The sequence below is a fragment of the Helobdella robusta genome (genome assembly GCF_000326865.2).
Source record: "Helobdella robusta unplaced genomic scaffold HELROscaffold_23, whole genome shotgun sequence".
Taxonomy (NCBI): Eukaryota; Metazoa; Annelida; class Clitellata; order Rhynchobdellida; family Glossiphoniidae; genus Helobdella; species Helobdella robusta.
In genome coordinates, this window is record NW_008704216.1 from 686,785 (window position 1) to 710,036 (window position 23,252).

Below are 23,252 nucleotides of genomic sequence, written 5' to 3' on the forward strand. Positions count from 1 at the left end.
TTGCTGTCGAGGATTTCACGGCTAATTGTGATTGAGTGTGTTGAGTCCAAATGAGATTTGAAAACAAAAAATAACTACCTCACTTCCAACCCGGCGCTTAACCAACAACGAAAAGACTATCAAATCTCATTTGGACTCAACACACTCAAAAGTAGTTTCCGAAAATTGATGGCAGTTGGTTTGAGACTTGCTTGTATACAAATATCATTGTGTTAATTTAAATAAGGATTGCCTATTTTCGTATTTAGTTGATAAGGTGATACATCTAATTGCTCTTATCATAAGTAAGTTACATGAGGGATACATAAGGCTTTGTAAAGCATATTTAAACATCTCTTCGGCAAGAAAAACTTTTTGAGCAGATATTGTCTATGTGTTGTGAACGTAAGGTTAATTTCTGATTCAGAAAGACACCCAAAAACTTGACTACTTTACACTTTCATTGATGTCACAGCCATTTATTAAGATTTAATACATACATACATGCACACACTCATACACACACACGCACACGCATAGATACTTACATACATACGTGTATAACAGAAATATAACGACAAAACGCCGTTGAAGTTGGAAAGCATTTTGACATTAATTCACGACCTGACCTACAAACATGTTCTCCTCGTTTTATTAGGCCATCTAACTGACCCCAGGTTATTGTAAATTTTTTATTGCTGTTGTTAATATTATAATTATTTTTGTGGTTGGTTAGTTGATTGATTGATTGTTTGATTGATTTGATTGATTGATTGATTGATTGATTGATTGATTGATTGATTGATTGATTGATTGATTGATTGATTGATTGCAGACTGCCAGGCTATCAATCAGTTCTTCTTCCATTCTTGGTCAGTCCGACATCCCCGTCAACAATGTTGCACGACATTTTCGCGACTATCATCAACACCACATCGTCATCAGCAACATCATCGTCGTCATCATCATCACCACTCCAACAAATGGTAGCTTCCATATTTGAACCTGTCATCTGGGATTTGAGACGGAAGGTATAGTTATGATGACGACGACGACAATGATGATGATGGTGGTGGTGGAGATGATGATGTTGGTGGTGATGATGATTTTTTTCGAGATGAATTTTCAGCTGACATTAAATCGTCATCTTCATCATTATTATCATCACCAACATCATTAACACCTTTATCGTCGTCGTCGTCATCATCATCACCAACATCATCATCATCACCACAAAGGTCAAAGAATTGACCTTGGACGATGATGAGTTCAGTGTTCTGCTGTCTTTACTAAGGGACATTATCGAATGGAAAGTGGGAAATTCCAAGCCTATTTGTAACCTGGTATGTGTGTGCGTGTGTGTATGTGTGCGTGTTTGTGTGTGTGTATGTGCGTGTGTGTGTTTTTAGCTTGATTATCGTTAACGGACTATCTTGAATGTCATAATCTTTATTATTACCATCATCATCACCATCTTTTTCATCATCATCATCATCATCCCCACTGTTAGATTTTAAGCAAGAAATTCTGGCTACTTTCACCGTCAACATCATTGTCATCATCACCGCCATCATCATCATCATCACCGCCATCATCATCATGTCGCACTGGACTTGAATTAGAAAAGTGTTCGTACTTCGGTCCATTTCTCAAGTTTTCCGTATTAGCTGAAGATACGGTTGGTAATGATGATGATTGTGATGATGATGATGGCTGTGATGATGATGGTTGTGATGATGATGATGATGGTTGTGATGATGATGATGATGGTTGTGATGATGATGATGATGATGATGGCTGTAATGATAATGATGATTGTGATGATTCTCCTGATGATGATTATCATAATGATGATGGTGATGATGATGATTGTAATGATTCCCCTGATGATGATGATCATCATCGTCATCATCATCATCAGACGAGAATAGTGGACAAGTACTTTCCAGATGCAAACATAAGCGTGACCGACGTCAAGGTCGTATCAGATGGTCTGCATTTGAGACTGGAAGCTATCAGGGTGGGTTGGTTGATTGGTTGGTTGATTGGTTGGTTGAATTGTTGATTGGTTGGTTGATTGATTGATTGATTGAACCCAGGACCTCATGTACAGCGTGCTGCATAGTTTGTTGAAATCAGCCGATAGCAGGATGGCAACATTGAACTACATGTCCGATGTCTTGAGGTTGAATATTAAGAAGACGCAACTTGTGGTTTGTTGTTGTTGTTGATAATGATGATGATGTTGATAATGGTGATGATGATGACGACGATGGTAATAGTGATGATGGTAATGATGGTGATGACGACGATGATGATAGTAATGTGATGAAGATGATGACGACGATGGTTATATTGATGATTATGATGGTAATGATGATGATGATGGTAATGGTGATGATGATGATGATAATGATAGTAATGTGATGATGATAATAAAGTTGTTATCAAATCAATCAATCAATCAACCAATCAATCAACCAATCAATCAATCAACCAATCACGCTAGAGTACAGACAACCAGATGAGTTCAGACGGTTTCATGCTAAACGTTCTTAGCATAATGCAGAAGCTATCCATCAAGATAGACGTATCTAAGATAGATACCATGTATCCGTATCATCCCGATACTAGGATGGTAATTGGGGTAGATGATTCCAGGATCAATGCTTCTTATCAGAGTGTCAAGAGCTGGATTGATTCTATTGGTTGGTTGGCATGATTGGTCGGTTATTCTGATTGGTCCATTGTGTAATTGATAATCTTTAATACATTTCTGTCAATCAATCAATCAATCAATCAATCAATCAATCATTATTAAAATCACAAATCAACCAACCAATCAACACATCCCACTAACATTTCTTTTAAGCCAGCCAATTAATCTACCTTTGCCACAAACTACCCAACCAATCAATCAACATATCTCTACAATTTAACCAGTCAATACATTCGTTCAGAATCAAATCTCACGACAACAGCACAAATAATAATAACGAATAATAATTAATAATAATAAAACCACCCAGCACATCCCTGGACCCCTCCTAACTTTTCGACGGAATGTTTCTTCATGACCGCACAGATGCACCACCTAACTATTCTGCCCATGGTTAGGAAGCAACAGAGATGTCAGAGAGCAGCCAGAGAAACGCAGAATTTAGTTAACGAATTGGAAAGGTTTTCATTCGTTTATTTTGTTTATTCTTTCGTTCATTTGTTCGATTGATCGATTGATTGATTGATTGATTGATTGATTGATTGATTGATTGATTGAATTGCATGTTGTTCATTTTGTAGTTCGTTCGTTCACTTTTGTTTGTTCATTCTTTTAATTATTTGATCGTTCATTTACTTGTTTTTGTTCATTCATTCATTCGTTCATTCATTCATTCGTTGGTTCATTCGTTCATTCATTCATTTATTCGTTCGTTCGTTCCTCGTCAGAATCGAGTCACAATGGAAGAATTCAGCAAATGCTTACAGAAATATTAAATTGCTCAAGAGATGGAGATCGCAAGTGGAGGTTGGTTGATTGATTGATTTATTGATTGATTGATTAATTGATTGATTGGTTGAATAATTTATTTATTTTTTTGCTCATTCATTCATTCATTCTAACCGACCAATCAATCAATTTATCTAGCGCCTAACAAAGAGTTCGCTGACGATGTTGGTTGCATTGTGCGATCCACAGCTCGTGGACAGGGCCTTCTTGTTCTACAGCCTGCTGGCTAAATATCTGCTGGTCATCGTCGGAGCTACAACACCAGACGGGTTGGTCACTATTATTATCATTATTGTTATTATTATTATTATTATTATTGTAGAATATATATGTAATTTTCATTATAAGTTTTATTATTTTAACTTTATAATTACAGTGTATATTTTAACATGAAAATAAAAGGATGTTCTCATTATCATTATTATTATTATCATAATTATTATTATTATTATGACGTCACACCACAGGATCCAGCTCCTCCCACAGTCGAGCACGGCTCCGATGTTGTTCGCATCCCTACCGGACTACTTCATCGAGGATTTCGCAGACTTTTTCCTGTTCATCGTTCAGTTAGTTGTGATGATGATGATATTTGTGGTAGTGGTGGTGATGATAATGATGGTGCTGGTGATGATGACGCTTATGATGGTGATGATGATGATTTTTAGTTAATGATGGTATCACACACGCACACTAACACATCCACACACACACACACACAGATACACAAATACAAACAAACATATCTACACAGAAACAGTCCAAACCTTCTAGCGAATATCTGGCTTGAGGACATAATCACCTTAATCATCGTAATCATCTGCAAGTCTCAGTTCGTCTCGAATCGCTATTTAGTGGCGAAACTCGTCGAAATCATGTACATCACTAATCCGAAGGTACATCCCTACGGCGGCCGATTTAGTGAGCTGATTGTCAATCATCATATGTCACTCGATCATCTAGTTCCGGCTCTCATGAAGTTTTATTCGGGTTGGTTGGTTTGCTGGCTGTTTGACTGGTTGGCTGGCTGGCTTGTTGGCTAGTCGGTGGGTTGGTTGGTTAACTGACTGGTCGGTCGGTTGATTTATTTGTTGGTTGGTTAGGTAGCGATTGTAAAAATTTTAAAATTTTGCTAAAGATTGTGATACTGGTGATAATCACCATCAACGACATCACCATCATCACCAACAACATCATCACTATCATTACCACCACCAGATGTAGAGTCAACTGGAGCCAGCAGCGAGTTTTACGACAAGTTCTCCATAAGGTACCATCTCAGCATCATATTCAAGTACCTCTGGGAAAAGCCCGTATATCAAGCTAAAGTCATAGAAGAGGCCAGGTAATAATAATAATAATAATAAAATAATAAAAATGACAATAAAATGAAACAAAATGACAAGTAGAATAAAATAAGAATAATATAAAATAAAATATCAAGTAGAGTTTTAATTTGGTGAGTACAACTAGTTGATGGCAAAAAAAACAATGTCCTAACTCGGGAAACCGGGTCTCTGGACGTAAAACGAAGATTGATTGATTGACAACTAGAGTTAATTAGTTTCAAAATTGATTCAAGTTTCATTTCTATCATATAGCGTATGACGACGATGTTGCAGGTTTAAATAAGACTATTGCAGAAATGATCAGACCAAATAATGTTTACTAGAGAAGATAAATTAAATATTTTAAATAAACCTAGAGTTGAGATTTCGAATGTATTCATTATTTATTTTTAAATGTTATGTTTAAAGTCGTCAATCAAGTTATCCTGCAAGTTACCAGAGTATTTAGATAGTTTATATTCTTTAGAATTTAGAAGGTTAGTCTCGCGACAGACCGCCAATTCCAGTACTTCAATTGTCTCGTCTCGTAACAAATGCGATATCTTGTCGCAACTCGCAACGACTTGAATAAGTGGGATAGTCGTTGAAATTCATCTGTCTCTAGGTGGAAAAAGTTGATGACAAAGAAAACAACGTCCTACCTCGGGGGACCGGGTCTCTGGACGCAAAACGAAGATTGATTGATTGTCTCTAGGTCTACAAAAAAAAATAATAACAATGATAATTATAATAAAGCTGATGTTGTAGAATCGTGCAAAATCATATTTTTTTCGGATGGTTGACGGGCTGATGATTTTAAAGTTGAGATGAGAAGAATGTTAATTGGTATGTTCTGTAGAAATTTATTTGAAATGAAATTTCTACGCTTGAAATGGTTTTCAATCGACCAAGTGTGAACTGCAACAAAGGCAAACACACACACACGCGCGCAATCAAATACACACACACACACAATCATACACACATGCAATCGCACACGTCTACATATACACATACAGACACACGTCTCCACACACATACACACACGTCCCTGCACACACACACACACAACAACAGCAGCGGGCCTCACTTTGTGAAATTCGTGAACATGCTGATGAATGACACAACCTACTTACTGGACGAGAGTATGGAGACGTTGAAGAGAATCCGCGAGCTTCAGGATCTCATGGACAACAAATCACAGTGGGATAAATTGGGATTGGTTAGTTCAGAAATAATGATGATTGAGATAGTTTTGATGATGACGGAAGTGATGATTGTAGTGATGGTAATGATAAATGCGATGATAATGATGGACGATATTTGTTTGTGATAATGGTGATACAAATACACACACAGATACATACGCACACATACCCTGACACACACACACGTTCACACATTTTGATGTACATATTTAGTACCTCTACTACTACTACTATTTTACTACTACTTTACTACCACTACTACTTTACTGCTACTACTACTACAACAACTACTACTACACTCACACACACAGAGAAAGACACACACACACACAACTACTACTTTACTACCACTACTACTTTACTGCTACTACTATTACACTCACACATACAGAGAGACAGACAGACACACACACACACACAGGAACAACAGCAGTCGAAACAAAAGTTGCTAGCCCAAGAGGAAAGGCAATGCAAGTCCTACCTGACACTGGCCTCCGAAACTGTTGACATGTTCCACTACCTCACTGAGAAGGTCCAGGATCAGTTTCTTATCCCAGTGAGTGAGTGAGTGAGTGAGTGAGTGAGTGAATGAGATGATGAGTGAGTGAAATTATGACGATAATGATGGGGGTGATAGCGGTTTCGATGATGATGATTACTTTTTTGATTGACAGCAACTGGCCGATCGACTTGCCGCCATGTTGAATTTCAATCTGCAACAACTCTGTGGGCCTAAGTGTAATAATTTGAAGGTCGGTTGGTTAATTGATCCGTTCGTTCATTCATTCTTTCATTCATTCATCCATTCATTCTATTGGCTGGCTGGTTGGTTGGTTGTTTGACTGTCACTTGTTTGACTGACAACAATTACAACGACATCACGTAAGCAACAACAACAACCAACAACAACACGAATTCCTCAGGTTCGAAACCCTGAGAAATACTCATGGTACCCCAAAGTTCTTCTCAGTAATTTGATTGACATCTACCTGCATTTAGACAGAAGTTCACTTTTCCCAGAAGCCATCGCCAATGATGAGGTTATGATTGCGATTGTGTTGATCGTGATGGTGATGATTATTATGATGTTTATTATTATTATTATTGTTGTTGTTGTTACAAGGGTGACAATGTTCATGATGATAAATATTATTATTATATCTTCATGACGTTGATGATGATGTCAGCAATAATAATAATAACAATAATAATAATAATAGTGATCAAAAACCCTAAATAGAGATCGTATTCGAAAGAGTTATTCGATGATGCCATTTCCCGGATGGTCAGGACGAACATTAAAACCGATACGGAAGTCGAACAGTTCGCTAATCTGCAAGAGAAGGTTTTTGTAATGAGGAAATGAATGAATGCATGAATGAATGAACAATGCATGAATGAGTGAATGGATGGATCAGTAAATGAAATATTTACATAAATAGAGGAATGAATAAATGAATGAATAACTGAATTAAGGTTGAAGTTATTGTGGTGGACAAGCAGAAGTTGGAAATTGACTACGGAGACATTCCAGACGAATTCAGAGGTTTCAATCTTTTTTTTTCATCTTTCGTTTCTTTTGACCTTTGACCTGATATTACAAATGAATGAATGCAGACCCTCTCATGGACACCCTGATGTTCGACCCAGTCCAGCTGCCATCCGGAACGATCATGGATAGGAAGGTGATCCTGCGGCATCTCCTCAACTCCCAAACTGACCCGTTTAACAGGCAGCCATTGACGGAAGACCAACTCGTGTCACGTGAGTTGCTTTTTTGTTGTTTTTTATTGTGTTTTTTGTTTTTGTTTTCCTGTTTTGTTTCTTTGTTTTTTCAATGCTAGACTATTTTTGATGGCGTTTTATTGACTATTTGGCTGGTTGACCGATTGATCAATTAATCAATTTATTAATCAATCAATCAATCAATCAGTTTATTAATGAATCAATTCAGTCAACTAAACAACTAATCATTATATCAATTAATTCATTCATTTATTTATTTATGTTAGTAATTATTAAAAAATAAATAATTAACCCACCATACAATGAACAATCGATTAGTATATTAATTAATTAGCTAAGTATTTAATCAAACAACCATTTAACCATACTTTCATACATTCAATAAATCAGTATATTAATTAATTAATCAATTAATTAATTATTTTGTCAGTACCCGAACTCAAAGCTCAAGTCATGGAATGGGCAAAAAGCAGAAGACATGAGCAAATGAAAATGAAAGAATAACAACAATAATAATAATAATAAAGAATAATAATGATAACGATGTTTGTTATTCTTATTATTATCTATAGATATATAAACCAGAAAATTATTTTTTTTATATCTATGTTGTTGTTATTTTTATATAAACATAGTTTATTATTCTTATTATTATTATAAATGAGAACAATAATATTGAAAATAATTATTATTATTATTCATATTTGTAATAATGATGATGATGATGATAATTTTTTGGTATAACAATATTTGGAAATGTGATCAGAAGACGTTTGGTGTTTAGGTGCTTATGTAAAAAAGGCCATTTTTCTATCACAGGTAAGCGAACCAAGATGGATTGTTGTAAAAGTTTAGGTCGAAGTTGAGGCTGATGGAACATGCCCCTAATTTGGAAAAGGGCCATCATGTAGAGTTATCCAGGCTAACATCATGTTGAGTTATCCAGGCTAACCAGGGTCACCCCCACTTTTTCGTGGGGGTGACCCTGGTTAACCAGCACCATCTACTACAGCAACTATCCGAGGAAGAACTCTTCCGTCAGCCTCAACTTCCTTAAAGTGTGTTGCGTCCACCTATAATGATGAATTTTTATAATAAACAGTTTTAAGGTTTACCAAATGTTCTATCAAAACTTCTCTTCAACCAATTAATCAACCAACCCACCAATCACAACTTAGCAACCAAATCAATCAAACGAACAATGAAGTTCAAGTTAAACGATTAACTAAACATTTAATATTGGCATCCATCCCGACATCTTCACAAATTAACCTAACCGAAAAAGCATTAATTTAACATTTAACTTTAGTATAAAAATTGACATTAAATTGATTATATTCTAACAATTAATTTATTCCTTAAACAATCAATCTACAATTAAATAGAAGTTTAAACGTTTAATCTTTCAATTAAACATCTATTTCAACGTATATTTCAACGCCTGCCTATCCGGTCGAAGCAACTTTCGAATGAATAGTGACTACAGCGGCTTTGATGACGCATATCGCCACAACTAAAAGTGGTACTGACGCAACTACGAGGCCAATAATAAGGGGTATATTAGGGCCTTTGCCTTTGATTTCGGTAATTAGAGTAGGGCTAATCAATTGGGCCATTTGATTTACGCTTGTCGTTGGTGATGTTTCTGACGTTGTTGTTTCAGTTGTTGTTAGCGTTGATGAAAGTGATAATATCAATGACGATGGTGATGATGAGAATGATGTTGATAAGGGTGGTGACGATGATGAAGTAGATGTTATAGTAGAAAATGTTGACGCTGAAGAAACCACTTCTGACACCATTATAGTTTCTGATTCGGACACAGAATTTAGCTCAGTTTTTTCCGAAGTTTTTTCAGTTACAAAAGTTCCTTGATTTGATGATTCTTGCCTGGTAACAGCGGTGGTAACAGTATCATTTTCATTAGTACAACTAGTAGTATTAGCAGCAGCAGTAGTAGTTGTAGCAGCAGCAGTAGTAGTTGTAGCAGCAGTAGTTGTAGCAGCAGTAGTTGTAGCAGCAGTTGTTTGCGATTGGTCAATTTTCTCGCCATCGTTTATTAAATTTGTTACCTTTCCTTCATTTGATGATTTTGCGGTACGGTCATCCTTGATGTCATCTTTAACACTTATCTTTTCAGAATAAGTAGCATTGATAGTAATGGTGGATGCATTTTTTGATATGGTTACATTATTATTGATCATAAATTTGTTCTCATTTGCTTTAATACCGATAATTTTAACAATAGATGCCAGTAAATAGTACAGTAAGGTGATATATACGAATTTAACAGAAATTTCCAAATGGCGAGCCATCTTCTAAACGATCATTATAACGAGTAAATTATTTTAGACGATTTATCTAATACTAAATTAACTTTCTGATGGTTAACATCATAAACGCAACTTTAAAATTAATAAATAAGATTAAACAAGTCATTTTGTTCATAAAAAAAAAACATGTCAAAAAGACGCCAAATGGACAAACCAAAAAAGAAGCAAACATCTCGTCTTCCATGCACATGTAGCAAGTACGTAGTACTTTCGAAGATGTCTTGAAAATGAAAAAAACAAACATTTAAGTAGAGTTACAGATGACTACTGTTCGATATTTCCATGGTTTCTGTTTGCTCTCAAGCATTCAAGAAGTTTACCAAAACGGGAAAAAAAAATTGTATATAGCAAATTTTTCACATTTTAAGCGTTAAATTCTCTATGAAAGTATCAGTAAATATCAACTCGCCGAACGTAAATGACAAAAGAATCGATTAGTGAAAGCTTTGTTGATGATACATGGACGGCGATACAAAAGATGATACAAGATACTTTTTATATCATTACAAAGACTAACCAGCCCACCTATGTATCTCGTCGTTATTCATTCATATTAACATTACTTTGGCATCGATGATGACGACGAAAATGACGATGGTGATAACGACGGGATGGTAATAAAAAACTGATAACGACAAAGGTATCGCACATACACACAATAAAATTAACTCAAAATGACGTCATCTTCGAAAAATCTGGAACACCAGCGGAAAAACTCGTTCACGGCGAATCTACTATCAACAAGAGTACCCATCACTTACTTTATAAAAAAAAAGACAAAACGAATGAGTAATATAAAATAAAAAATGTGAGATGTGAAATGAACGCTAGGAGAAAAATGCAAACTTAGACATGTTACCCCGAAAAATTTAACTAATCTTGTCAACCTCAAGTAATATATACATACACACAAACGCCCTAATCAATCCATTAATCAGGCAGTCAATCAAGTCAACCAATGCCCAAAATGTTTGACACAATTCAGCAGTATTAAAACGCGCTTCAAGTATAGCAATAGATGTTGTAAAAAAAGCTGATATATATATATATATACATACACATTTTTGTATATAGTACACACACACACACACACACATATATATATATATATATATATCGACATAAACAAACATGCAGTAACAAATATTAATACTAGAACGAGTCAACCAATAAAAAATTAAAAATTTTGTCACAGTATATTTCATTCAAGTGTTTTATAACGGCAGTCAAGAATATAACACAAACACACAAATAAACAAACAGACAGAAGAACGAACAAACACACAACACTTTCCGAAACAGCAATAATTAGTAAAATAATTTATACTGACACTACTAAGTAATAACACTTACCGACAATATTTTACATCTAGTAACACTGCTACTGATCAATACTTAAGCCGCTACTTATCAGCACTCCTATTTCATTTTGCATTATTACTACTGCTTTTCATGAGGTAAGGTACTTAATAAGGTCGAAACCTTGAATTATTTTTTCTGTAATCTATATCAACATTATATCCGCTCCTTCCAAAATTATCACCACTAGCATTATAATCTTTGATCTGATTAAACTTAATCTTCGAGTCGTAGCCATGTTGTACGACGTAATCTTCACAATCATTCATCGTTTTACCGGCGCTTGATCGAATTTCATTCCAGGAAAAATCAGAGTTTAGAACGTTGTTGCTGCCAGTAGGGTGATTAGTGCAATTGGGGAAGTTTTGAAATCGCGGTAGGGGCTGAAAATCATTATTATTATTAAAGAGATGTGACGAGTAACTGCCATTACTACAGTTGCGGTCGTCAAAATTAGTGGAGGAAAAATTATTACTACAGTCTGGTCTAAATTGAGAGTTACTGCCGTCGTCGTCATTACAAAAAAGGCTAAAGTACTGTTCGTAATCGTGGCTACTATCGCTGCCGAAGTTACTAAAGTTTTGAAAAAAATTTTCGTGATCGTCAGCGAAATTTTGAAAAGATTGACCACCAGCATTACCAACATTTCGAGAATATCGTCCATTACTACTAAAATTTTGAGAAAATTTACCACTACTACCGCTACAATTTTGAGAAAAATAACCACTACTACCATTAAATTTTTGTGAAAACTGGTCACAATTGAATTCTTGAGAAAACTGATCGTCATTCTGAAAGTTTTGAAAGGTAGCATGACCAAAATTAGCAAAGTTTTGATTGGTCGGTCGGTTAGCATAATCACCACCATCATTTACAGCACATTCCTCCCACAATTTACTACCATCACTGCTAAAGTAATGGTCATTTTGGTCGTCATAGTTACTATCACCACCACTCAGTCTATTATTATTAATGTTATAATTAAAATCACCATTATAATTAGGATGAACATCATTTATATTATGATTATTATTATGAAAATTATTCTTATAAAAACAATCATAATTATTATTAGTAGTAGTAGTTGTTGTTGTTACATTGTATGGATGGAATTTATTAATGCTTCTACTACAATTATTACCCTTAAACTCATAAATTTCAAAACCAAGTGTGCTATCAACGTTACAACTACTCTTAATCTTGTTATTATTCTTTTTATTTTTCTTATTATTAATAATACCACTTGAAAAGTTATTTTTAGAAATAACCCCGCTCAAATTATCAGAAAATTTCGACGTGTATAAATTTTTAGTTAGATTAGCGAGCTCTGATAACATATCTGATCGTTCGTTAGCTCTATGTTCAACATTCAACTTCACCAAAAGTTCTTTGAGAAGTATGAGATTTTTTATTGATAGGCCAGTTGGGCCCGAATTCGGTTGCCTATACAAATTTTTATTCATTAAATCTCGGGATTTATTATTTCTGCCACTAATATTTTTACTAGGATGAATTGAATTAGGATCGACCGGTTTTGAGGAACTTTTATAGTTGATATTACTATTTAAACCACTAAGAGTGGTGTTGTTACATCCAGCTAAAGTTAAGCTATTTTTAATGCACCTTTTTGGAACCCTGACACCCCAAGACTTACAAATGTGATCGATGATTAAATTTCTAGCCTTCAAATGGCCTTGGCCCAACCAATGAATGCCGTCGTTGGCTCGAAGGTCAAGTTCGTTTCTGAAATGGTAATGCATGTCGATAACGTTTATGTTGTACTTCAGAGCCAGCTGTTGGCTTTTGTAATTGGCCTGAATGTTGAAGAGTTTATACAATACTAAACTGTTGCTTATCAACTATTATCAAACATTATCAACATTTGTAATACAAATTTTTATATACAAATTGTCATTATCATACTCTGAACCAATAACCATATACCATAATAACCAGCTGACCAATCACCATATACCATAATCATCACCCCACCAATCAGAGACCTGCATGACGTCCAAACGGAGCGTTTTTCGACTTCTACTGAGCGTCTCCTCAGTGAAGAGGCCGCCCCTTGGTTGCGAGGATATTGGGAAAGTGGTCAGCCAGATTATAAGTGGTTTCTGTTGTTGGTGGGTTGAGAGAGATGGTGAGGTTTCATCAGAGAGAGTATTTGTTGTTGTCGTTGAGTTGTTTGATAATGTTGTTGCTGTGTTAGCTGTTGTTGAGTTGGTTTTTGATGTTGCAGTAGCTTTATTAGCTGCTGCAGCAGCTGTACTAGCTGTTATTGCTGTGTTGCTTTTCGTTAACGTTGCAGACGACAAAATTTCATTTGAAATTTTCGAATTACCTCTCTTAAGATTGATGGCTGAACAGGGTACATCGAGTCTCACGGCATAATTGTGAATACTGCTTATGAAATTTGTCTTGTCAGCAAGAGCGCTCCTAGCAGTGAAAGTAGCATTTTTAATGTTAGCATTAATAAAATTATTGCCATTTTCATTATTTGTATTAGTAGTAGCAGTACTAGTAATAATAGTTTGTTTCAGAGTTATGTTTTTAGTTTCAACGGTTTTCTCTGCACTTATTAACTGTGTTTTCTTACTCATGTCATCGTCGTCATCGTCATCAGTGACATCTTCGTCACTCGTTATAACTATATCTACGTCATCAGTGACATCTTCGTCACTCGTTATAACTATATCTACGTCATCAGTGACATCTTCATCACTCGTTATAACGATATCTATGTCATCACCCTTATCAGCATCATTATCATCATCGTCGTCGTTTTCCCTTTTGACGTGAGGTTTGAAGTGGTCATTGTTAATATAGGTAGCAAGAAATTTGGATATTTGATTTTTTGTAACATTTTGTTCATCAGATTTCACTTTTAAAATGTTCTCATCGACTTCATTTGACGCCACATTATTATTCAGGATCTTATTCTCACGCGTTTTGTCGTATTTTTCATTTAAAATAAGATCCAAAGATGCAAATAATCTGTTGAGGTTGGAGACATATTCCTTCATCCCATTAGGACCATATCTGAAAAAAAATGGATGAGTGCTATATTTATAGCTCCCTTAGTCAATCTATCAATCAATCTAACAATCATTCAATCAATAAATTCTTCAATCTGTTAATTATTCAACTATTCATTCAATCAATCAATCATTCATTAAAATTATCAATCATAATACCAATCAATCAATCATTTACTCAACTCATTAATCACTCAACTAATCTATCTATCAATTAATCAATCATCCAATCATGCATCTTATCAACAATTTATATAAAAAAAATTCAAGTTATAAATAAAAATTAGTGATTAAGAGAAAAAAAACTTTCTTTTTAAGTTAGTTAAGCTAGCCAACACCTGTTAATGTCCCAAAGACAACTATTTAGAATCAGGATATCGGGTTTTTCGTGAAAATGTAAGTCGGCCAGTACTGTTTCAACATACGAATTGAAACACCTTGTGACAAAATAAAATCTCAGTAGAATTCTTGAAGTGCAAAATTCCCTGATTTCTTTATATTCTATGCCGTTTGTTTGAACTCCACCTTCCACCAACTGGTCACCAAGGAATGATATTTCACCCTAGTAAGAAAATAATGATTTTTACCACAAGCACGCACACACACACACGCACACACACACTAGAAATCTATCAATCTAGCCAAGTGAAGCATGCAATTGAAATATCATGATTTTAATAATCATTATGGAGATAGTTTTTGTGGAAAAATAGTTTAAATGATGAAATGGTTTTTAAAAAAAATTAGAGAAGAAACTGATTAGTGTTGATATCAAGTTTGAGGCATTGCTGATGATAAAAATAAATGATCTAAAAATTGATTTTAAAACATGTTTTATCATAAAAAGTAAATTAAACGATGATTTTTAATTTTTTACTTTCTGCTTCAGTTCTTGCTGATCCAAGCATTCTCTATCGGACGACAGACACATGACCAGATCTTTATAAATGCCCCTAGTCACTTTAGTTTTCAGGTTTGTTTTGAAAAATTTAAATATTTTAGTTTAATAAATTAATTAAATATTAAATAATTAATTATTAAATTAACTTTCAATTTTAGTAAAATTAAATTAATTTTTAACTCTCTTTCTCTTTCTATCTATAGCAGTGTCCAATAAACGACAAATAATATAAACATAAATTTAATAAATAACAAAATAATTCTTAATTCCGTACCAAAATAAAAAACTTTAAAAAATCTGTGCAAAAAAACTTATTAAAAGTTAATAAAATAAAATAAAACCAATGACTGACCACTATCACCAATGATGACAACGTATTTATTATCAAATAGCTCCCTGACGTCAAAATTTTCAAATTGAATTTCCATTTTCTGGCAAAATATTAATATTTTAATGAAATTTATTCATAAATATTCCGAAATAAATATTTTAAAAATAATTTCAAGTTGTACGGACAAAATGACTTTCTACTAGGTCTACATTTAAATCACTAGAGCGCTAATAAGAATTGGATTACCTATGTGGCTAAATTAATTTTAAATGAATTCGTTTATTAAAGTACTAAAAATAGAATTTATCATGTCAAAATATAATTAATTTAAATAAAAATTTAATATATTTTAATTAAAAATTATAAAAATAATATAAATACATGTAATTAAACTAGAAAAACGGCAAATTGTACTGAATTGTCAAAAGTTTATGTTCATCCCTAATTAAAATGCCAATGCCAACCCTAATTAAAAACCATACAATTTTAAAAGTAAATTTCCGTCACAAAGTTTACATTCCAAAATACACGAATAAGTAACTAAATCTAATTAATAATATTATTATATTTAGTAAAAATAATTTAATTTTATTACTAATAATCGAAATAATTGAAAGTTTTTATTTTTAGATAGATAAAATTCAAAAGTCAAATGGATTATCTAAACTGGCTGATCAGTGGCAGCACCGGGGCCACAACTCCGGCTGTTCCGGAGTTGACGGCTCTCGAAATTTCCCGTCAAAAACATATTAAAGCCTTGAAATCATCTTCTTTACGGTCTGATTTATTTAAGTCTACTTTCCTTTTTTTGATTTAAAACATTTTTTAAAGTTAAAAAATGTTTGTTTTAAAATAAATAAATTAATACATTAAATAAATATACTAATTTGCTTACTTTGCATGTCTGGGTCGGCCTTATATATGAACTTAACATTTTTATTTAAATCAGATTGATAGAATATGAAAAAGACAACAAATTCCAAATTTTTATGATTGAAAATGCAGACATCTCTTTACACTTGTTAGTGAAAAAATAAAAGATATAATAATAATAAATTTTTTAATTAATTAATTTTGTTTATTAAATATCTTTTAATTATAAAACAAACAAATAGCATAAAATTTATGAATATTTTTTCAGTTCATTCATTCATTTTTATAAACAGATAAAACATTAATTTTTTTGTTTAAACCCTAATCAAAATTGAATAAACCATAACTTTTTTATTTATTCTTCTAATCAAAAGACATTTAGGCAAGTTGTTTCCCCAAGAAAAACCCACCATTCAAATTTCAGAACCTTTAAAGCATCCATGGATTGACATGGAAAGTTTAACTATAGCTAACTGCCCTGCTCTAAATAACGTTAGTTAAGCTGGCCACAGTACTATTACAATTATAATTATTATTATTATGGCCGATTTCTTTTAATGACAAATTAATAAGTGAAGTAATAAGATCCTCGTACAATATTTATTGCAATAGAGACATGCCATGATACTAACTTTAAATATCTTTTACCGCACTAAACTTGCCAGCGCAATGAGCTGTGGTGTCTACATACACTTTTATTTAATTTTATAATTCCATTAACGCTTTATTACTTTATTTCATCTATTTTATTCATTTGCTTTTAAAGTTTTGAGATCAATAAAGGAGTTTTTATATTATTGCTTTATTATTATTATTATTTTTTGTAATATATCTTTCTCCTTCTAGTTCACCATACATTCAGATCTGAGTCGAATATTGAAAGAAATCATTAGCGAACTAAATTCTGTCTATATGCTAGAATCAAAAAACAGCAACTACACTGTTATGCAACATCAACAAAATCAACAACAACAACATCAGTTACCAGCAACAACGTCATCTTCGTCATCGGTGACGTCATCATCGTCGCCATCAATAGCACATGGAGATACTGATTACGAGTCAATTACAAGAGTTCAAGATCTTGATAAATTAAGGTATTGATGATGTGGTGTTGTTGCTATTGTTGATGACGTTGTTGTTAATGTTGATGATGATGATGATGATGATTATCTCTATCTTACTCTCTCTTTCTCTCTCTCTATCTCTCTCTCTTTTCTCTTTCTCCCTCTCACGTCATCATTATTATCTTCACCAGCCTAGAAGAAATAATAGACATACTGAGCGATGATGAGAAGTTGAGTAGATTGACAACGGCTTGCCATAGAAAGCAAATCGACACCTACAAGCATAGATTAGAAAGTATGGAACAGCAAATTGAACATTTTGCTGGTAAGCAGTTATGATGGTGATAATGGTGATGTTGATGGCGATGATGATGACGATGAAGATGTTGATGATGATGATGATGAAAATGTTGATGATGATGATAATGATGATATAATTCTTTTGTCTATGTGCATAGAATCAAATATGAAACTGAAGAAAGAGATGGAACTTAAAAAATCATCATTTATCGAAACCGTTCGTATATGCGTTTGTTTTATTTCTCACCTTAATAATAATAATAAATAATAACAATAAAAATAGTAATAATAATAATAATAATAGCAATGATAATCTAATCAGCATAAAGCATGGCTGGAGATGAAAGATCACTTATCATGTGCATGGGACGGGTACGAACAGCAGCTGACTTCATCTCAGCTGTTCAGCAGCGACGGCAACAGCAGACAGCTCGGTAACGGCTGTCAGCAGCTGTCGTTGCTGCCCTTGCTGGACAATGTCAAGGTCGTCGCCATGGAAGCCGAGGAAGAAGCAGATGCTGTTGCTGAAGAATTTGTTAATGGTGTTTGTTGTTGTTGTTGTTGTTGTTGTTGTTGTTGTTGTTATTATTATTGTTATTATTCTTAACCTTATTATTATTATTATTTTTTTCTCCAGATAAGATGACTGTTGATGCTTTTGTGAACACATTTCTAGAAAAAAGAAAGGTAGAGACGACGATTGTTATGATGATGATGACGAAGAATGATGAGGATGATGATCATGATGAAGATGATGATGAGGAGGGGGTGGAGGATTATTATAATATAATTATAATTACAATTATTATATCATTATTATTTTCTTTCCCATCTACAGCTCTTCCATACAAGAAAGATAAAAGAAGAAAAATTAGCCCAATTGATTTATAATGGGACGTTTAGGTTGTGATGACGACGACGACGACGACGATGATGGGAATGATGATGACGATGATGATAGGAATGATGATGACGATAGTGTTGACTGGTTGTAATTACATTTTTATCGCGGTAAATTAAGTCATTTACTTTTCTTATTTATTTATTTTTGTCATTTCTTTCAATATAAGTTTGTTTTTTTTCAATTATTAAATTAGTATCAACAGTTTGAGAAAGATTATGATGTGAGTGAGTGAGTGAGGGAGGGAGGGAGGGAGTGAGTGAATGAAAAAAAATAATAAAATTAGGTAAAAGAAATAAAGATTTTATTAAAAAACTTTAGCAAAAAGTTTTATTTTTTAGGAAGCTGTAAGATTTAGCCTACCTACATAAAGAAAAAAACCACTATCTAAATTAGATTGTCATGAGATCAGACATCGTGAGAAAAGCTAAACAGGAAACACAAATAACAATCATTCAATTTATCAAACTGCTTGTAAAGCGCTATTTCCGCGATGTTCAACAGCACTCGTTAATAAATTTTACAAACAGATGGGTCTTGAGATCCGCTCTGAACTTCGTAAGTAATGGAGAAGCAGTCAGAGAAGGAGGTAGAGAGTTCCAGAGAAAAGAGCCTAAAAAAGCAAATGCAGATTTAGCATAAGAATTTTTAACACGAGTTAAGGAAAAGCGAGCATAAGATCGCAAACTAATATTAAATGTTGACTTTCATGTTGAATTGAAATATATCACGTTAACATGAATATGGCCGTGAGAATTTATCGATATGAACCCCGAGATGATGGTGCACCGTGTAATGGTTAAAGACGCTAGGTATTCTGCGCGGGTGACTTCAAATCGAATGCAGAGATTCCTGTTTGTCATATGCAATGTAAAAGTTGTGTGTGTGTGTGTGTGTGCGTGTGTGTATACATAAGTGGCGGATAATGTCTCAAAACACTGTAATGTTTTTATCGATCAAACAGACGCTCGTTTAAATAGACTTAAAAGCCAAAAAATTTGAAGAATACAAAATCGTAAATTATATTTTTCTGAATAATACTCTCCAATTACCGCTACATTGTGAGTAATTTGTATAGTAATTAAGATAATGAGTGAACGAACGAACAGACAAGCGAACGAACTAACATACATTAACTTATACAAACACACAAACACAAACTCGTTTAGTCTAAAAATACGCTGAAAGCTAGCTCTGTGTTGTTATTGATTGGAGAAATGTGTACCATGGAATCGCTTTTACTTTCAGTGTAAATTTGGCTACAACACCAACATCACCATCAATAGTCACAAAGTCGAACAATTTTTAAGGTTAAAAACTATATTACTGTCGCAAATACAGTTGAAGTACTAAAGCTCAATACTAAAATTTCATGGTTCCCAATGAATGTGAAAATTATGAATATATATATATATGTTTGTTTACTTAATGTTTATATTATGTTAATGTTTACAAAAGTGACATGTGAAAACAATTAAACAAAATTCATTCATATCATAGTTCCTTTTTTAAAAATACGGCAAACAATGCGAACTAACTTTTAACGGATGTAGCCGTATCACAGAAACATCCCATCCTCTTTCAACTCATTGTTAAGCTTATAAAATAATTTACAGAAAGTTATTTATCATTTCAAAATACAATTAAAAAATCGATGTGTGTGTGTACGTATGTTTGTATATATATATATATATATATATATATATATATATATATATATATATATATATATATATAAGTGAATGATAAGTTCTTGATATCTTAAAAGAAATCTTATAACGAGCTAACATTTTTGCATGTTTCAAATTTATCTTTTCTACATCACAAAGCAGTGTAAGAAAAATTAGGCTCCAGTGCGAACAAGTAAAAAATTGATACATTTAAAAAAAACATCAAGAAAAAACCAAAATCATTATTATTAGTGGCATTACTAGCTGCGCCAATAACATTAGCGTTGGTCCTGACAACATCAATATTCACCACCGAACTGAACAACTTCATAGCATTAACAATGTCATTTCTCATGGCGTCATCAACGCTGATGACGTCATTTCTTATGGCGTCATCAGCATTGATGACGTCACATCTGACAGCGTTCGCCACATCAACTAACACTCAAAGACAGACATCCTACATGCGGGCGTATAGCTACATCGTCGCTAGCGGCAAAAAGACATTAATATGTTACGACGATGACACCAACCATAACGATAATGACGTCATCGTAATGTTGAAAGCTAGATCGGAAGTTGACTGCATTCGAAAATGCCAGGTTCGTTACGGTATATAATTATTATTAAATATTAAATAAAATTACTTGTAATGATAAAAATATAAATAATAATAATAAAATAATAATAATAATAATAGGTGGCGACCAATAACAATTTGAGAGGAACGAACTACAAGAAGTTGACGTCATCATGCTCCTGCTTTCACAAGATGGACGTCATTTATAATGTAACTGCGAACCTGACTGGGGGCTGTCTCGCTTTCGTCACTCAAAGTATAATAATAATAATAATAATAATAATAATAATAATAACGATAATGACGAGCTCATTTATATAGCGCCTGAATGAATTAAATGTTAAACAAACGCATAATGTCCATGTATGTGTAAACAAATAAGACGACATCATCAATCAATCAACCAATCAATCAATCAATCAATCAGCTTATAAAGCGCTATTTCCGCGATGTTCAACAGCGCTCCTCAATGAATTTTGAAAACAGATGGGTCTTGAGATCCGCTCTGAACTTCGCAAGTGATGGAGAAGTAGTCAGAGAAGTAGGTAGAGAGTTCCAGGGAAAGGGGCCAGAAAAAGCAAAAGCAGATTTGGCAAAAGAGTGTTTAACACAAGTTAAGAAAAAGCGAGAAGAAGACGATCGTAAACCGGGGTTTAGGTTCAATTAATATATCTGATAAATACTTAGGAAATAATTTAGATTGAGACTTATACATGAACGTGCAAATTTTTAAAATTATTCTATATTTTATAGGTAACCAGTGCAAGAGAACAAGATATGGAGATATATGAGAAAAGAAAGGGGCACGAGCAACTAGACGAGCAGCAGAGTTAAAAGCTTTACTTAAAGGATAGAGTTTAAAGTCAGGAAGACCATAGTAGAGCGAGTTACAATAATCAATCCTAGATAAGACTAACGAAGTAACAAGAAAGAGAAGAGTAGGATCATCAAGAAAAGGCAAAAGTTTTTTATTCTACGTAGATGAAAGTAAGAGCTTCTAGCAACACTATTAATCTGATAAGAGAGAGACATAGTAGAATCAAAGATAAAACCTAGACTACGAAGGGTTGTCTTCGCATTCGATTCCAGTCACTGCGAGGTGAGAGACGGACTCCTTACCACTACACTAGCCTGTTACCGAAATGATAGCAAAAAGTATCTTGAATCAATTGTTTTTGGTTTAGATATTATTTAATCAATTAATTAATTTAAATTATAATTAGTTTCAGCCGATGATTGCCCGCCGAAGTTCCATTACGTTATAGAGAACCACAAATGTTACAATTTACAAGTAACAAAATACCAGTGGTCGAGTTCGAGGTCATCTTGCAACAATCTCCTGTCATCACATCCAGTCGTCATGGAGAATTTCAACGAAATGACGGTGGCCCGCCTCTACTCTGTTGCAGTATTGGCCAGTCAGTTTGAAACCAACACTACCTTTTATACCAAAAAATTGACAAATAACTCGACTTTAAATCGGAATAACCCCTTATATGCAAAATTTTAACAAAATTTTCATTACACCACCCCATCACATAGTAAACCCTGCAGTAACCGTGATAAACCTATGGACGGCCGGCTACCGTACGTACAACAATAGTATCCCAACTCCATTTCTTTGGGGTCCATATCCTGGTAAACACACACGCACACGCGCACGCACACACATACACAGACACCACACAACATGTCAGATAAACACACTACACTTATTTCAAACAAAGTTATAGAATAAAACACATTTTTTCAAACAAAATATCATTCTTTCTTATTTATATTTTTTCCTCTCTTTCGCTCTCTTTCTCTCTCTCTCTCTCTCTCCTCTCTCTCTCTTTCTTCATAAAAACTTCAGATAAAAACAGCCCAATCGAGAACTTTTTGTGGAGAGCCAATAACCCCGACCTACCTTACGACGGCAGTACCTACTGCCTTCAGTACAAGATCAGTCTGGATTTTGGATTCGACGATTATGGCTGCGGTTACCCTAGATATGTGCTATGTGAGATTGATATTAATTGTTACGAGTGAAGTAGCTTCTTCCTATTTTTTCATATTGTGTATTAATCGTGTATATATATATATATGTATATGTATATATATATATATATATATATATATATATAT

General features: G+C 33.7%; 5 protein-coding genes across 5 annotated transcripts in view; 3 read left to right on the plus strand and 2 right to left on the minus strand.

Annotated features, from left to right (window-relative positions):
* The first annotated feature begins 1,217 nt into the window (after window positions 1–1,217).
* On the plus strand, window positions 1,218–8,883 carry HELRODRAFT_99472 (hypothetical protein). The gene is made up of 20 exons (XM_009018904.1): window positions 1,218–1,322; window positions 1,490–1,657; window positions 1,901–1,999; window positions 2,079–2,189; window positions 2,489–2,687; window positions 3,009–3,159; window positions 3,427–3,505; window positions 3,626–3,756; window positions 3,955–4,056; window positions 4,242–4,477; window positions 4,706–4,832; window positions 5,896–6,037; window positions 6,445–6,579; window positions 6,698–6,775; window positions 6,947–7,063; window positions 7,264–7,368; window positions 7,500–7,569; window positions 7,641–7,787; window positions 8,200–8,692; window positions 8,727–8,883. The coding sequence occupies exons 4-19, from the start codon at window positions 2,085–2,087 to the stop codon at window positions 8,271–8,273; spliced, it is 1,998 nt and encodes a 665-aa protein (XP_009017152.1). The 5' UTR covers window positions 1,218–1,322; window positions 1,490–1,657; window positions 1,901–1,999; window positions 2,079–2,084; the 3' UTR covers window positions 8,274–8,692; window positions 8,727–8,883.
* Window positions 8,884–9,214: 331 nt separating this feature from the next.
* Window positions 9,215–10,084, minus strand: HELRODRAFT_172234 (hypothetical protein; the record flags this gene model as incomplete). The annotated part of the gene is made up of 1 exon (XM_009018905.1): window positions 9,215–10,084. The coding sequence occupies one exon, from the start codon at window positions 10,082–10,084 to the stop codon at window positions 9,215–9,217; it is 870 nt and encodes a 289-aa protein (XP_009017153.1).
* Window positions 10,085–13,083: 2,999 nt separating this feature from the next.
* Window positions 13,084–15,831, minus strand: HELRODRAFT_78799 (hypothetical protein; the record flags this gene model as incomplete). The annotated part of the gene is made up of 6 exons (XM_009018906.1): window positions 13,084–13,275; window positions 13,465–13,581; window positions 14,386–14,506; window positions 14,841–15,064; window positions 15,380–15,462; window positions 15,756–15,831. Coding segments are annotated over 6 exons (813 nt in total), but the record flags the coding sequence as incomplete, so codon positions are not given.
* A 402-nt stretch (window positions 15,832–16,233) lies between these two features.
* Window positions 16,234–19,517, plus strand: HELRODRAFT_191630 (hypothetical protein; the record flags this gene model as incomplete). The annotated part of the gene is made up of 11 exons (XM_009018907.1): window positions 16,234–16,270; window positions 16,365–16,511; window positions 16,684–16,755; window positions 16,982–17,099; window positions 17,454–17,704; window positions 17,866–17,999; window positions 18,133–18,191; window positions 18,297–18,516; window positions 18,612–18,661; window positions 18,813–18,877; window positions 19,406–19,517. Exons 2-11 carry the CDS (start codon window positions 16,387–16,389, stop codon window positions 19,515–19,517), a joined length of 1,206 nt encoding a protein of 401 aa, XP_009017155.1. The 5' UTR covers window positions 16,234–16,270; window positions 16,365–16,386.
* Window positions 19,518–20,886: 1,369 nt separating this feature from the next.
* HELRODRAFT_191631 (hypothetical protein) overlaps window positions 20,887–23,252 on the plus strand; it is a gene marked incomplete at its 5' end in the record, with an annotated part of 7,302 nt that continues 4,936 nt past the window's right edge. The window contains 7 exons of the mRNA XM_009018908.1: window positions 20,887–21,147; window positions 21,246–21,335; window positions 21,586–21,738; window positions 21,879–21,954; window positions 22,355–22,543; window positions 22,668–22,763; window positions 22,981–23,106. Of these exons, the coding sequence (XP_009017156.1) occupies window positions 20,887–21,147; window positions 21,246–21,335; window positions 21,586–21,738; window positions 21,879–21,954; window positions 22,355–22,543; window positions 22,668–22,763; window positions 22,981–23,106 (991 nt within the window). The remainder of the gene's footprint in view (window positions 21,148–21,245; window positions 21,336–21,585; window positions 21,739–21,878; window positions 21,955–22,354; window positions 22,544–22,667; window positions 22,764–22,980; window positions 23,107–23,252) is intronic.